Source organism: Dermacentor variabilis, chromosome 3 (assembly GCF_050947875.1).
Source record: "Dermacentor variabilis isolate Ectoservices chromosome 3, ASM5094787v1, whole genome shotgun sequence".
Lineage (NCBI taxonomy): Eukaryota > Metazoa > Arthropoda > Arachnida > Ixodida > Ixodidae > Dermacentor > Dermacentor variabilis.
Genome location: NC_134570.1, coordinates 50226029 through 50241430, shown reverse-complemented (window position 1 = coordinate 50241430; position 15402 = coordinate 50226029). Strand labels below are relative to the sequence as shown.

Sequence of the window (15402 nt, the reverse complement as noted above, 5' to 3'; positions counted from 1 at the left end):
CCTCACTGTTGCGTTTTCCCGGCTGTTACGTTTTTTTTCCCCGGTCCGGTGAAAAACGTATGAACGGGGTTCCACTGTACCTCCATTTCCATTGTCTGTAGTTCATGCAAAATTGGCGTAATTTTTGTCTGTACACTTAAGTCAGAGCCCAGATCACCTTTAGTGACTAGATTCGTAGCAACAAGATATGATACCCTCGATTAATTGCACATATGGAGTGTTTTACCTAAAGTTTCCCTGTCATGTTTCATTTTTTTTTAGCACTGCACAAGGACGACTGGCATTTCCGATGCATTACAGCGTACCATTTAATATTTTGGACTCTGGCTGCATGACCGCATGCTAGTTCAGTCACTAAGACAAACAGAAAGCGGGATGTTCTTGTTTTGATAAAACGCTTTTTCCACGTTCCCAAACCAAAAGTACCGAAGCATACTATTGACCACGGAACAAGCCCAGCCAAACCAAGTTGTCAAGGCTGCATTTGCATGTTTTTCGCTTATGCTCCTTGATCCTAGCATTTGTTTCCTTTTGCTTTATTGGCGACAAGGTCTTGGACGACTTCTTCCGTTGCTGTTACAAACTTTTGCTGTTCTGAATCGCCAAGTAACTTCACATAGTGCCAACAACATTGTTTAGGCCTGCGCCAACAATGACGCCGCGGAGCCAACGGAAATGCCGGATGATGACTGCACTCGTTTGGAGCACATTTGACCCATGTTCAAGTTGACAGGGGATATAGATTTTTGGAATGCATTGACTGTGATTTTGTCATCTGTAGCAACAGCATTACAGTGGCTGGTATATGCAGATTGAACTAGGCCACATGCAAGCGTATGAGCATAAAGCAATGCATTGAAAAGCTCTTATCTTTTGCTCATTTGTAGAATAAGACGTGTCTGTCTGTCTGTCTGTCTGTCTGTCTGTCTGTCTGTCTGTCTGTCTGTCTGTCTGTCTGTCCGTCCGTCCTTCCACCCGTCTGTCTGTCTGTCTGTCCGTCCGTCCGTCCGTCCTTCCACCCGTCTGTCTGTCTGTCTGTCTGTCTGTCTGTGTAAGAGAGAGCGTGAGTGAGTGTGCGCATGTGTGCATGCGGCAGCACAATGACAATGTCTTCTGGCCACTTATAGAGTAAAAACATTTTCTGGCTGATCAGTTATTGTGGACGCTTCATTAATCTGACTATATGAGTCTGAATTATCGGTTGGTGAGTGTGTAGGGTTGCCGCCATATGTTGTCACTGCAGTTGCTCTCCAGTTCAGTCACCGTGCTGTAATGACAACAATAAAGTAAAATGTGTGAAAGCAGTACTGAGGCTGTACGAGGGACCACAGTGGGGTTATCCTGTTAACTCGGGCTGCCGGGGTTATTGCCTGGGAAGTCTCGCTTCAGGAGCAATTATTTCATTCCATCCCTGCCTTAATGTGGCTTCTGTAGTGCTTGTGTCAGCTTCAGTGCGTGTTTTGCATTGCATTCCCGCTCAAGGTTGGCGTGAAGTCTTACTCCGCTGCCTCCTCTTGGCTTGTTCTGTGCAGTGAGCCAAGTGACCGCAGCACAAGGGGTGGCCAGTGTGCAAGGAGGCCGCAGTCTCACCGCTTCCCAGCTGCAGGCGATGCGTCAAGGCAACTTTCTGCGGCAACACCAACAACAGCAGAGGATGCAGGTAATGCTTCGCGCTGCCCTTTTTGAATTTTTTTTATTAAAGACAATGCAAGTTTACCTGTGTGATTTACACTTGTGGTGGTAATTATTTTTTTTTTCAGTCTAGCAAAAGGAATTAGCACTATAGTTTGAATTAAAAAATCCTTATGAATTCCCAAAACAAGCATCTCCGCTGTGCATTGTTACTGTAGGTAGTATTGTGTCTTGACCCTATAAAAAGTTAGGCTTACCTTTACTTTTTTTCTTATATTTTTAAAGTTGAATAGCATCTACTGTGAATGGCATGTTTTTTGTATTTATTTATTTATTTATTTATTTAAAATACCTTACAGGCCCTATGCGGGCATTGTGTAAGGGGGGTACAAAATCAAGGGGGAAAAGAAAGAGTAAACAGCCTTCTAAAGTGTAATACCAAAGATACGCCTCAATGCAGGGCTCATTACTACCAAAAACATGTAAAAGGAACAACTGAAGTAATGAAGGGCCACAAAGGTACGCTTAAGGAAATAACACGAGTAAAACTCAACGTAAGGTACTAATACTATAAAGTAAAATACACGAAAAATGAACATATCAGGGAGTACAATTCTTGAAGGGATATTTAGGGAAATAGACGCAAGAAAGCTATAATATATACAAGGCATACAAGTGAACACGTGGCGCAGCATAAAATAGCAATTCATAGGAGCGAGATAGCAATGCATCAATTTAAAATAAAAAATCACAAGTAGTTCGAAGCACATTGCCAAGGTTAAGAAACAAGATAAAGTGATTTGTAAGTGCTATTATGAAAAATGCTCGTGTAGGAGATGACGAAATTTTTCTTGATCTGACTCGGAAGCAATGTGATCAGGCAGATTGTTCCACAAGCGAATGGCCTTAGGGAGCGCGGAAAAGTTAAAAGCATGTGTCGTACCGTACATGCGCGCAAAACTAAAGTGGTTATTTAATCGGCGAGACGTGTTCGAGGCGATCTGGATATGTAATGTGGATTGTGCGGCATTGTAAACATATTTGTGAAACAGGGATCACAGAGCGATATTACGGCGAAGAACTAAAGGCTGTATGGAATGATCGAGTTTCATTTGCGTTACTCTGGAGTGATGGCTATAATTACGTGTAATGAAACGGGCAGCTCGGTTTTGGACTGATTCAAGCATGTCGATTAAGTATGTAGGATGCGGGGACCAAATGGATGATGCATACTCGAGCTGTGGACGAACAAATGTCTGATAAGCCAATTTGCGAATGTTGGAAGGTGAATTACCCAGATTACGACGTAGGTAACCTAAAGTCCTTGAAGCTTTTGCGCAAACGGCTGCAATGTGGTCTGTCCAGGAGAGGTTTTCGGTTAGGTGAACACCCAAATATTTATACGATACTGTATGTAACAATTGTTTATTATTGACGCTGTATAAAAAATGTGAGTTGTCACGCTTACGACTCAAAGAAATTACCTGACATTTTGATACATTTAAAGCCATTAACCAGGTGTTACACCAATTATGAATTAGGCTAAGGTCATTTTGAAGGGCCAGGTGGTCGTCAGTACTGTTAATTGATCTGTAAATAATGCAGCCGTCAGCGAAAATACGTAAGTGAGAAGAAACATTAAGTGGCAAATCATTTATGTAAATTAGGAAGAGTAAAGGGCCCAAAACGCTGCCCTGAGGCACACCAGAAGTAACGTAAGTAGGAGACGAAGCGATATTGTTAACTACTGTGAACTGTTGACGATTCGAAAGAAAATTACGAAGCCATGTTAGAGTGAAGGAGTCAATTCGAAGTGCAGTTAATTTTGCAATAAGGCGACAATGAGCTACACGATCAAATGCTTTGGAAAAGTCAAGAAAAATGCAATCGGTCTGCTGGTTATTGGTCATGTTAAGGTGCAGGTCAGTCGTGAATTCGAGTAACTGTGTCTCACATGATAATCCTTTCCTGAAACCATGTTGATGGCGAAAAAAGAAATTATTGGACTCTAGGTGATTATAAATATGAGAAGCAATTATATGCTCGAGCATCTTGCAGCAAATGCAGGTCAATGAAATTGGACGGTAATTTTCCGGGGAGTTTTTATTCCCAGTTTTAAATATGGGTATAATTTTGGCCATCTTCCAGTCATTGGGCAGCTGTCCCGATGACAAAGATTGCTTGAATATATGGTACAGAATGTTACTGGATATAGAAATGGTATTTTTTAATATCTTGGAACTAATATTATCAATACCAGATGAAGTAGATAACTTTGAATTATTAATAAGACATGCAACTCCCTCCACCGAGATTTCAATACCTTCCATGAATTGCCAGTCATAATCAGCAACATCAGGTACATTGGTATGATCCTCGCGGCTGAAAATCGATGAAAAAAACGTATTAAAGGCAGAGGGGCATTCATTGTCAGAGAGAGGAGTATTTGTATCGCTATGTAAGGCTATCCGGTTTGAGTCACGGTCAGGTGACTCAAACCAGGTGACTCACGGTCAGGTGACGGGACATTTATCTTTTGGGAGTGATGTAATAACCGGGTGTCGCAGCCTGCATGTTGTAACAAAGCTGCTCCTTGGATTTCACTATCTTGTGCAGTGTGGGCTATCGAATTTTTTAGTCCATATTGTAAGGGCAGATGATCAGGTTCTTCTTTTCAATTTGGTAAGAACGACAACTGGTCGTGCCAAGTTTATGGAGTTAAATAATAATATCCTCAGGTAGTGACATTGTAATCTGTAAATATTGTGATATGCAGAATTTTGAATGCAAAGGATTAAAAGATGTAAAAAGATGTAAAGTAAGGATGATAATGATTTCGAAGAATGTAAAAGTTTCATAAAGATGCGTTAAGCAGGAGGACACGTGTCAGTAGCCTGTGTTGCGAGGTTAGACAGACCAAGTAGAACAAAGCATTCGTGCGCTTTGCCGGCATTGAGGGCGGTCAGTTTCGTTTGGCCGGACACATTTGCGATACGTGTGTGCTGCATGAGTGCCGCCGCATGCGTCACAGGAGCAGCAGCTCAAGCAACAGCAGCTGAAGCGCCTCCAACAGCAGCAGCAGCTGGCCGCAGCCGGAACCACCCAGGCCACCGTGGCAGTGCCCGTCAGCCTGGCAGGCACAGCTAAGGTGGCAGTCTCAGCTGCAGTCCAGCAGGCACGTCCCCTGTCACAGCAGCAGCAGGTGCAGCAACAGCAGCAGGCCTCATCTGCACAGCAGCAACAGCAGCAGCAGCAGCAGCAAGCCCAGCAGCAGCAGCAACAAGCGGTTGCAGCGGCAGTGGCAGCAGTGAAGGCCGCCACGCCTCTGGGCACTCCAAAGCAGCAGACGGCCATCACGCGCTCCCTCACCGAGGCTGAGATGGCCCAGCTGCTCAAGCGTCGGGAGCTCCAGCAGAAGCAGGTGCGTGCACACAGGGTCAGTGGCGGAAGGTTAGGTCAGATCTACTGAAAAGCTGTCATGCGGTTAGCTGTTAACTGCATGGTTCGCGGGTAGTGGGCACGGGATGGTATCAAAGTACAAACAGGAAAGGGTAAGGACCAGCTCGGAGTGCTGTCTTTGTTGTGTGGCCGTGATGGCGTAGTTCTCGTCAAGTCAACATGACTAGGCTTTTTGACCACACTCCCAGCATTTCTCTTAAGTTAAAATAAATTTTTACTAGGACACAGAGGAAGGCAGTGTGAGAACAGTAGCTTTGTATTATAATATTGTTGGGCAATGTCCTTTCAGCTTCCCACGTGATTGTGTGTAGCTACAAGATTTGATGGGGCTAGAAAAACTATTTATGTGACTGTATTATATGCTGATCGGTCCATGGGTCTGGCTTCTCTTTTTTTCAATGTTTTTCTGGCTTCTTGTTCCCTTCTCAGATGGCAGCAGCCCATCTCCTGGCACAGGCGCAGCTGCAACAGCAGCAGCAGCAAGCACAGCAACAGGCTGGGCAACAAACACAGCAAGTGGTGGCTGTCTCTCAGCAGCAGCAGTCCCTGGCCTGCACGGTACAGACTCCCGTTGCCACCCTGGTCAAGACAGTGTCGGCACCATCGGCCCTTGGAACCAGCCAGACCGCCGTCACCATCCCGGTCTCGGCTGTCACCATGGCAGGCGTCAACATCAACGTTAGCCTGGCACAGGTGTGTGACCCGTAAAGCATACTCCATAATGGTTGACAGTTGGGCTCGTTAATGTGACAATACACTGTATTTACTTGCACAATGAATGCACTCACATAAGCGCACCCCCAAATTAGGTCGCACGCACTCCTACAAACGAATGCCCGTGCTGAAGTTTCCCAGTTCACTCATTCAGGCTGATGATGATGATAATGATGATTATAGTGATGATGATGATGATTATAGTGATGATGATGATAGTGCCAGTGCAGCAACTAATCAAAATTACACATAGACATTTGTGCAGCTAGAAGCAAGTGAGCTGGTGAGCTGTATGCTATTCCAAAGCTAAGGTTTCTTTGCCTACCTCTTTGTAATTTGGCATGCCATCATACAGCATTCTGTACCTAATTAATTAGGGGCGTGCAAATATTCAAACTTTCGAATATTTGTTTAATAATGTTTGCTATTTAATTCGATTCACTCTGCACTCTTATTTATTTATTTATTTTAAATACTTTCAAGGCCCGTAGGCGCTACAGAAAGGAGTGGTGCATATACACAGAAAAATAATGCAGATCAGTGAATAAAATATTTGTTAGGTGGCATGGAAAACAGCAGTCTTGAACCTCGATGAGTCTATAATAATAGCGACCAATGCGGGGAGGTGGTTCCAGTCATTGCAGGTGCGAGGTAAAAAAGAGTAGTAGTATGCGTTCGTGCGACAAGATGGCACGAAAACTTTATGAAGGTGATCGCTGCGGGATGAAAAGTAGGAAGGAGGAGTAAGAAGTTTTTCTTTTAATACCGGGTTGTGGTAAATCTTGTGGAAAAGGCACAGACGACTGTATGCACGATGTACTGAAAGTTCCGATATGTTAAGGGTTTGCTTCATGAGTGTTTCGCTAGCATGATGAGAGGAATTAGATAGAATAAAGCGGGACACACGGTTCTGAATGGCTTCGATGGAGAGGGTTACTGATACTTGAGGGGGATCCCAGATGGCCGAGGCATATTCTAATTTTGATCGAACAAGTGTTTTGTAGAGCGTCGGTTTTAAGGGGGTACACGGGTCTTGGAGACGAAAAAATCACTAAAAAGTCGATTTTTCAGTTTTGTTATTTTCGCAATCTAGAAGTCATCACACGCTTGTCGACAGAAAATTAACGCGAAATAACGCGTCTTTGGGCAAAAGAACGCCGTATTTATCACGCGAGACGCTCATTTTCATCTGCAAGACGCACCGAAAACGCCCCATCTTGCGCCGCTCACAGTTTCGAAACCGATCAACGGAGCGCCGCCATTTTGGTCTCGTTCGAAAGCGTGTGCTTCCCGCTCCCTTTCCCGCCGAAAACGGGCATTCAAGGTTGCTTCAGGAGGGAGCAACCAGGCAACAACGACAGAGACAATCCCGCCATCCTGTTGGTCCGCGACCATCACGTGACTAAATAGAGCCTTCTGATTGGAGCGCGGGAACGCCGGGCGTCCGCGCCGGCGACGCCATTTTGCTTGAACTATCGCTCAGCGTGAACGTGATCAGTCAAAATGCCAAACCGTGCACGGAAATTCCGTACAGTGCATAAATTTGGGAAGCGTAGAAGAAAGCGCGCGGTGCAGCGAAAAGATGCACCGGAACTTCCAGTGACGCCTGACGACCTTATCAGACCGGCGGACTTGCAGACGCCGCGGAACAGCGGTGTAACCGAGGAGTTGGGTGCAGCACAACGGGAAGAGGCGATCGTGACGGCTGACGGCGTTCGCGCTCGGCCTGTGCTCCGGAAAACGTCGGTGCCGCTCGCGATGTCGACGGCGGATTGTGAACATACAGCGGACACCCCTGATTGCGGAGCGGCGGTCGTCACGGGCGCGTGTGCTACGGAGATGCGCACTCGGCCGGACCGCGCGAGAATCGACACGGCGTATCTCACGGCGTTGGAGCGAGATCTGATCGAGCAACGAGCACTGGAAAAAATAGCGGAACTCTCCTCAGTTTCAGCGACGGAGCGCAAGGTGAAGTGCCTAACAAGCGAGCCTCGTCTGGAAAGTGCGTCGACAAAAACGTACACCATCGTCGACCTCGACATGGTGAACTGCTTACTAAAAGTTGCTAGTTGCCGAGTGTGCCGCGGAGCGGTGACTATCGAGCGGGACTCGCGGGAGTACGGCATTGCCGTGAAGCTTAAAGTTCTGTGCAGCAACTGCGGCGAAATTGACACGAAATGGAGCTCGCAACGAGTTGGTGGCACTGCCAACTGCAATCCTTTCGAGATCAATGTTCTCGCGGCGCGTGCCGTACAGAGCACGGGAAATGGGCAGACGGTGCTTAACGATATTTTTTCCGCTATCGGAGTTTCGCACAGAGGCCTTCACAACAAGACCTATCAGCACTATTTGAAATCGAAACTAAATCCAGCTGCAACAAGTGCCTGCACTGAGAATATGGCTAAGTGTGCCACTTCGGTGAAGAATGTATACGAAAGCCTGAATTTTGGAAATGCAGGTAATATTGCAGTTTCTTTTGATGGCACTTGGCACACTCGGGGACATTCATCTCACATAGGAGTGGCCACAGTGATAGAGCTTTTTTCAGGCTATGTTTTGGACTATGTTGTCCTTTCGAATTTCTGCCTTGGCTGTGAGCTTGGCCCGAAACCAGGAACCCCAGATTATGCTCACTGGAAGTCGCAGCATTCATGCCAAAAGAACACGTCTTCCAAGGCAGGCCAGATGGAGGTGGAGGCAGCACTAATTTTATTTCAGCGCTCGCTTTCCCTTCATGGCCTGAGGTACACAACCATGCTCTCCGATGGTGACAGCAGATCATACAGTGCCATTGATGAAGCAAAAGTCTACGGCTTCATACCTGTGGAAAAGGAAGACTGCGCAAACCACGTGCAGAAACGCATGGGAACGGCGCTGCGGAATCTTGTGCAGAAGCAGAAAGGGGAAAATGGTGAGCGCATGAGTGGTAAGGGCCGCCTGACAGGAGACCTCATAAATAAGCTGACAAGTTATTATGGTTGGGCGCTCAAATCACATTCGGGAAATGTGGATGAGATGCACACAGCAGTGTGGGCTACATATTACCACGTAACCTCAACTGATGAGAAGCCCAACCATAGCTTTTGTCCCCATGGCCCTTATTCATGGTGCAAATATAATGCAGCCATTGCAAAGAATGAGCCCCCCCCAAAAAGCAGATACAATCTGCCATATGCTGTAAGCAATGCACTGCGGACAGTGTATGAGCGCCTCTCTGATAAGAAGCTCTTGCAGAGGTGCCAGAGAGGGAAGACGCAAAATGCCAATGAATCGCTGCACTCGATCATTTGGAGCCTGGCGCCAAAAGAAAAGAATGCATCACTGTTTGCTGTTGAGGCTGCCGTGGCAGAAGCTGTTATGCGGTTCAACCTCGGAAGCCACCAGTCTAGCTCACACATACTCAGTGAGCTGCACGTGCAACAAACTTGCGCAGGCAGTAGGCGAGCATCCGAGAAAGATAGCCGCCGTGTGGCCAACGCAGACAGAAAGCGCACATCATCGGCCGCATTCCAGGAAGCCATCAAGAAGAGACACAAAGAAAAGCCTGCTTCGGACTATTCTCCAGGAGCATTCTGATTCATTGTAGTGGTGAATTCTATGATTTTGTCCCATAAAAAGTATTTTTCACATTGCTAAATGTTTTTTGCGTTTTTCTCAGATCATGATTTTCGCACGCTCGAAGATTTGGGATGTGCACTGTGTCTCTGTAAGTTCTTCGATTTGCACGATTCTTTTTTTACCTGAATGCTAAACAGTTGGAGAGTGCAAGAAAACTATAATATAGTATGCTAGTGCAATGCAACTTTTTCAAATCTTGCAAGAAGTAACAACAAAAAATTTTCTTCCAAAGTTGCTAATTCAAATTTTGATAACTTTGGCTAATATGTAGATAGAGATACAAAACTTTATATGTGCACTCTTCAAACATGCAGAAACATACCCAGTTAATTTTAGGTCTCTCAGTACAATAAATTTCTTGAAAGTCACATCCCAAATTTATAATACTAAAGATTGCATAACTTTTTTTTCATTAAACATAGAAAAAAACTGATTACATATTTGCAATCAGCTCACTAAACTGAATATAAGTTGTAAGTTTCAACTCTCTAGAGTTAATAACAATAAAGCTCTGCTCGTGCACCAGGTCCCCCCTTAAAGACGCAGGAACGGCGTAAAAGTTTCTGCGTAGATAGCCTAGCATGCGATTAGCGTAAGAAGTTATGAATTCACCATGCTTGTGCCATGATAGATCAAGAGTGATGTAAAGGCCGAGATACTTGTAAAAATTAACTTGACAGAGAGGAGCACTATTCAGATAGCGTACCATAATGTGTACCATATTTTTACTTTTACTATTCGAAGCTCCAGAAAATAAATGTAATGATTTCATTCACTAAAAATCAAATGGCAGTGCGTCTAAATGATGTGCACAAACCTAACTCTCCTCGTAAACTTTGACCTACTCAAAAGGCTAACGGCCGCCACCGCATCCTGACACTATTTTAGACAAGGTAGCTCAATCAGTGCCCGCAGACTAGATAGAGTGCAGCGTAAAAGTGTGAAGCGCAGCATCTGCTTATACTGTACCATTTTTTTAACGCACATAAGCCGTACCAAAATTTCCAAAAATGTAAAACACTAATGTAGAGGTGTGGGTTATATGCGAATTTCGCCTTCAAGTGGGACTTCACGGCAGTGCGCACTGTACTGCCGTGAAGCCACACCTCAAGGCGAGGGCTGCTCCATCTGTGCAGTCATCGACTGTCGTGTGAATGCTAGCTGCGAAGTGATCCAATTCATGTTGCTTATCACGTGACTGACTCATCCGCAGTAACGTCTGGCATGTGAATCCAGCTTTGTCAGCATCGCCAAAGAATGGACGAATGGAAGATACGACGTGAAGGAGTTGCGCATGCACGAGTGCAGACCGTTCTTCCAAAGATCCACGAAAAATGTGGTATTTAATTGAATGTGATGTGCACGCAATTTTCGAGAGTTCGAAATAAAAATGCACCCAAACGTAATGTTACAAGATTTTTGAAAACTGTGGCATGTCCCTATGTTGATGATCAGAAAAAAGAAAAGAAAAATTTATTCTGCTGACTATTCCTTTCCTTCAGGGATCCAGTTTTGCGCTATCACTGAATCTATTCTGTTAAACAGCTGTATTGGACTGTTCTTTTTTTCTAGGAAAAACTATGTGGGAGTACACTAGCTACGCAATAAATTTTCTTTTTTTGGCCATGTTCTGCAGTACATCTTTTCAGTAATTTAACTTGGAAGTATTCGAAGAATAGTAGAAAAATATTTGATTTGACTCGCATTCAAACATCAATATTTGAATTTGCTTCGTACCCAAAATTTTGCTATTCACACAGCACTACCCATTTTAGAATCTGACATTGATGTTAATAAGGTTCAGCAGCTTCATTTATTGTCTTTTGTGGTGGCTTTTGTGGTGGAAAAGTAAAGTCATAAATTATAGTCGAACCCTGATATAACAAACATAGTTGCAGCCTAATTGTCAGATACATTGAAATCCTGATAATTCGAAATCTCATTAACACGGATTAACAGATGAATTGAACTGCTCTGGTGTTCCTGGCAAAGTTCTATGTATATTTGAATGGGGAAAAACTCTAGTGAACTTGAACTTCAGTAACCGCTCGACAGTTACTTCAAACAAAATTTCTTTCTACCGTGAACCACTTTTTGGACAAACCCAAGCCAAAGGCAAAGATTCAACATGTAGCTAGCTACCATAACATTGTGTTCCATTAAAATTAAGAAAGATGCACGGGTCACCGAGACCGAACAGGAGCAAGCAGAGACGTGCACGCCCTCCATTCCCGTCTGGCTTAAAAGAAGCAGGGAAAAAAAGAAATCTCACTCGAAGCGTGAAGCATTGATAGCGACAGCAAAGCATTAGACAAGTACACAAAGCAAGATTCATAGTTTTATCAGCCAGGTAAATTGTAAATTGCAGTAAGCACTCACTTACAACTTAAATTAACGAGCATAGTGTCAGACAAGCACATGCAAACATAAACGCTGCAAATACTCGATGGCACAACGCTAGCATGATTAAGAGGGGCGGTCTCTGAGAGGAGACGCTCCAGACCAGTGACCAAGCCAGAAATCCAGAAATATTTTTTTGGAGCGGGGGTGTGCCCCGCCTGGTTACACCACTGTTTCAGACTGCCTCATGCTTCAGCGCATGTCCAACACTTGAGAAGGTGCGACGTTCTATACTAGGCACACAGGAAGAAAACGGAGCATGTGAATAGACTAGCTATGTTGGCTTTCCCAGCTTTTGCACCTGCCGGACTCACATATTCGCTTACCTGTGAGAACGGACATGCACAGCCACAGCTGCAATATCGGAAGAGACACGTACTCCCCCTCCTCCCCCTCCCCCAGATGCACTTTTGATCACGTGACCTGTACCATGGCATGTGAGAGGATAGCGTGCATCAAGCCACCATGCTTCTCGGCTCACCCTTGCGGCTTTCCCTCAGACCCCCAACAACACATAACACTGGGCGCGATCTTATCACACTTGAATCATATGGAATTTAGGCTTCTCCCGGCACATGTCATTGTGTGCTGATGGAGTGAAGACAATACCTTTTCAGTGTGAGCCCAGTGACGGTTATGGTTTTGTGTTCTGTATCTAAGAATTGATTGGGCATTATATTCAAGAGGGCTCTCCTTATATCAAACTGTTTTATTAGGAGAAGTTTCCGGTTCCCTTGGGGTTGAATAAAGAGATTCTGCTGTATAATGAAATAAATCTGAAATCTTTCTCCTCATTAGTAACATGTAACGAAATGAGCATCGATATAATGAATATCAGATACTATATAGTAATGGTATTTTCGTCCCGGATGTGACTTGCTTTCAACAAGTTTCTTCTGTATTTTTTTGTGTACTGGCAACATTTTCATTGTAGTTCATAACGATTGCATATACACAAGGCATATAAACATATTCTTTTTTTAAGGTAAGCAAAGTGCTCTATGAAGGCTTATGTTTCTGCGCTTCTTTCAAGGCTTTCATATGTCTGTCTGGTTGTCTTGGTGTAAAAGATTGCCGTACTTTTTCGTTGTGTCGCAGCAGGGAAAAGTGACTGCGACATCGAAGCCAATCACCACAGCATCTGTGACGCCACAGCAGATGCAGCTGAGGCAGTTGCATATCCAGCAGCAGCTGCTGCAGCAACAGCAACAGCGCAAGGTCACACTCCAGACGCAGCAGAAGGTGGCCGGCCTCTCCCAGGTATGCTGCTGTTGTTCTTTCTGGACAAGTGCAGTGGCATAGTGAACTTCAAGTGGGGCTTGAGTTTTGTTTCTTGCAACAGGAGTGCAAATTTGTACATCATGCCCTAAGCTTATGCCACAGGCATGAAGAAAGAGACAGCTGGCACAAATTGATGCCGGAATAGAACTGCTAGCCATTGCCTTATGTGCAGCGACGGTCTTTGTTTTCTTCTCATGCGGGCGTGCACTATCTGGGTTCCAGGCGCCACCCAAGGGAGGGCGCTGCAATGCGAAGGCTAAAGGCAGGAAGAGCACACTGCCTAGAGGCGTGGATTGATTGGCCACGCTTTCCTTACAGCTTTAGCAGAACATGTGTTGAGCAACCTTCGAAGTTAATGCACAAATGACACATGAGTGGCAAAAAGACTAAAACGAAAGTTTCCTTCTGTCCTGGGTGCCTAGTCATGACCTTGTGTCTATTAAATATCATGTTAAAGGCACATTAGAAAGACTATAAGTTACACTGTGTTAGGAGACTGCGTTTCTGCAGTAGCAAAACGGGAGCCCGTATCATGAGGGGAGACATGGTAAATCTGAAGAAGGCTCGAGAGACGAAAGCCAAGTGTCGGTGCTGTGCTGAAGTTTCTGCTCTAGTTCGTCAGGATGTTATGGATCTTGATGGCTCCTACTTGGATCCAGTCACCATGCACTGAAACCTTGATGATTCGTAATCTCTTTAATTTGAATTTATGGATAATTCGAACTGCACTGTTGGACCCAGTAGCGTCCTATGTACTTGACTAGGGAAAAACTCCAGCGAATTCGAACTCCAAAAATGGTGCAGCAGTTACAGACAACGACCGATCTTTCGGACCCTCTAGGGAACGTAAAAACGTCAGAAAATTCAGGCAGTCGGAAAAAATGAATGCATGCAAAAAAACACACTTTTTTTTTTTTATCGGATATAGAGGTAAAGGGCGAAGTACCAGGCTTCCGAAACCCTGCCAAAGCATCAGTGAAGTGGCTATAAAAAGAGGCATTCAAAAACTCTGTATGCAGCCGACTGCCGGTTTATTATGTACGTGTGCATCGTCGGGCAGCCGGTGTTATTGCTGCAGTGGCTTGAAGAACTTGTTGATTGTTGTTTGGACGGCGTTCCGGTTGCATGCGATCATATTCGCCTCGATCTGAGCAAGGGTCATGTCAGCACTGTACACCGATGAAAGAGTCAACAGTGCTCGCATCAACTCGGCGCTTGTAGGCGGCGCAGGCTTTGGCTCCTCATTTTCAAATCCGGAGCCTTCTGAATCCCCCATAACCTGACGGACTATTTCCTTGTCAGTCAGTTCTGCGCAGAAGTCAAGCTCGTTGTCAGCGTCAACAAACTGTTCAAAAGTTATTTCCGTGGGTATGGAAACCCCAGCAGAGCAGAGGTCGTTGATCACGTCGTCAATGGGCGCCGAACTCCTTGCTCACGCCAGCCTGCGATCGGCCGCTCACGACTTGCTTAAAGGGCCCCTGAAACGATTCGGACAAATTTTGTAGACGCGTAGGGTACAGCTTAAGTAGAACATTCGCACCACAATTTGAGGGAAGCGTTACGTATTAATGGAGCTACAAGCGATTAGAAGTTACCCTCCTCCCCATCCACGCTTTTCCTCCTCAACTCGTTCGCCGAGCGAGCGGGGCTACGCTCCGCCTTCACTGGTCCTGCGTCACGATGCGACGTCACATCGTCCACTTCCGTTTGTTTTGGAGCCCGCCCCCGCCCGCGCGAGACCTCTCCGCTAGCCGCTTGGCTGTCGACCCCAAGCGAGAGCTATCGAAGCAGCGTGCGTTGCGAGCATTCTGTCGTAGCGCCGAACGTGTCTGGTATTCCGTTAACCACAGGCAAGCTGGTCATTTCGACAAATCACTGGAGGCATAAACTCAAGCTGATGAAGGAACTTTGGCGTAGACGTACGTGAGCGGCCTGATCGGTCTACACGGTCCAGACACTTGTTGGCGCAGCGCTTAACCAGCCAAACAAAGCGCTAATATTGCTCTAACCAAGTGTAAAAAATTTTAAACATTTATAAAAACAACGTGTCGATGATTACACTCCTGCGAAAAATACGCACCAGCAGCAAAGAAGAATACGCTTCGTTGCTGCTACTGTGTATGGTTGCGCTCTATGCCACCAGGTGGCTGCACCGTGCAGACCATTCACATTTGCCCTTATGCTCATCTCGGCTCATCCCGTTACGGCACAGTCAAGCGGCCAGACCCTGTCCCCTTGCGCTTACGTTTGCCCTAATACGGGACTCGCGAAACGCTGTTGCGTTAGTAATCTTCCGGT

At 45.5% G+C, this 15402-nt stretch overlaps 1 protein-coding gene across 6 annotated transcripts in view; it reads left to right on the top strand.

Annotated features, from left to right (window-relative positions):
* The window catches only part of dom (domino helicase), a 148386-nt gene that overhangs the window by 119344 nt on the left and 13640 nt on the right, over nt 1-15402 (top strand). For 4 of the 6 annotated variants that reach the window (XM_075685056.1, XM_075685052.1, XM_075685053.1 and 1 more), the window contains 4 exons: nt 1533-1660; nt 4664-5053; nt 5521-5784; nt 12922-13083. In XM_075685056.1, the coding sequence (XP_075541171.1) occupies nt 1533-1660; nt 4664-5053; nt 5521-5784; nt 12922-13083 (944 nt within the window). The remainder of the gene's footprint in view (nt 1-1532; nt 1661-4663; nt 5054-5520; nt 5785-12921; nt 13084-15402) is intronic. The other 2 variants (XM_075685054.1, XM_075685055.1) reach the window with 2 other exon arrangements.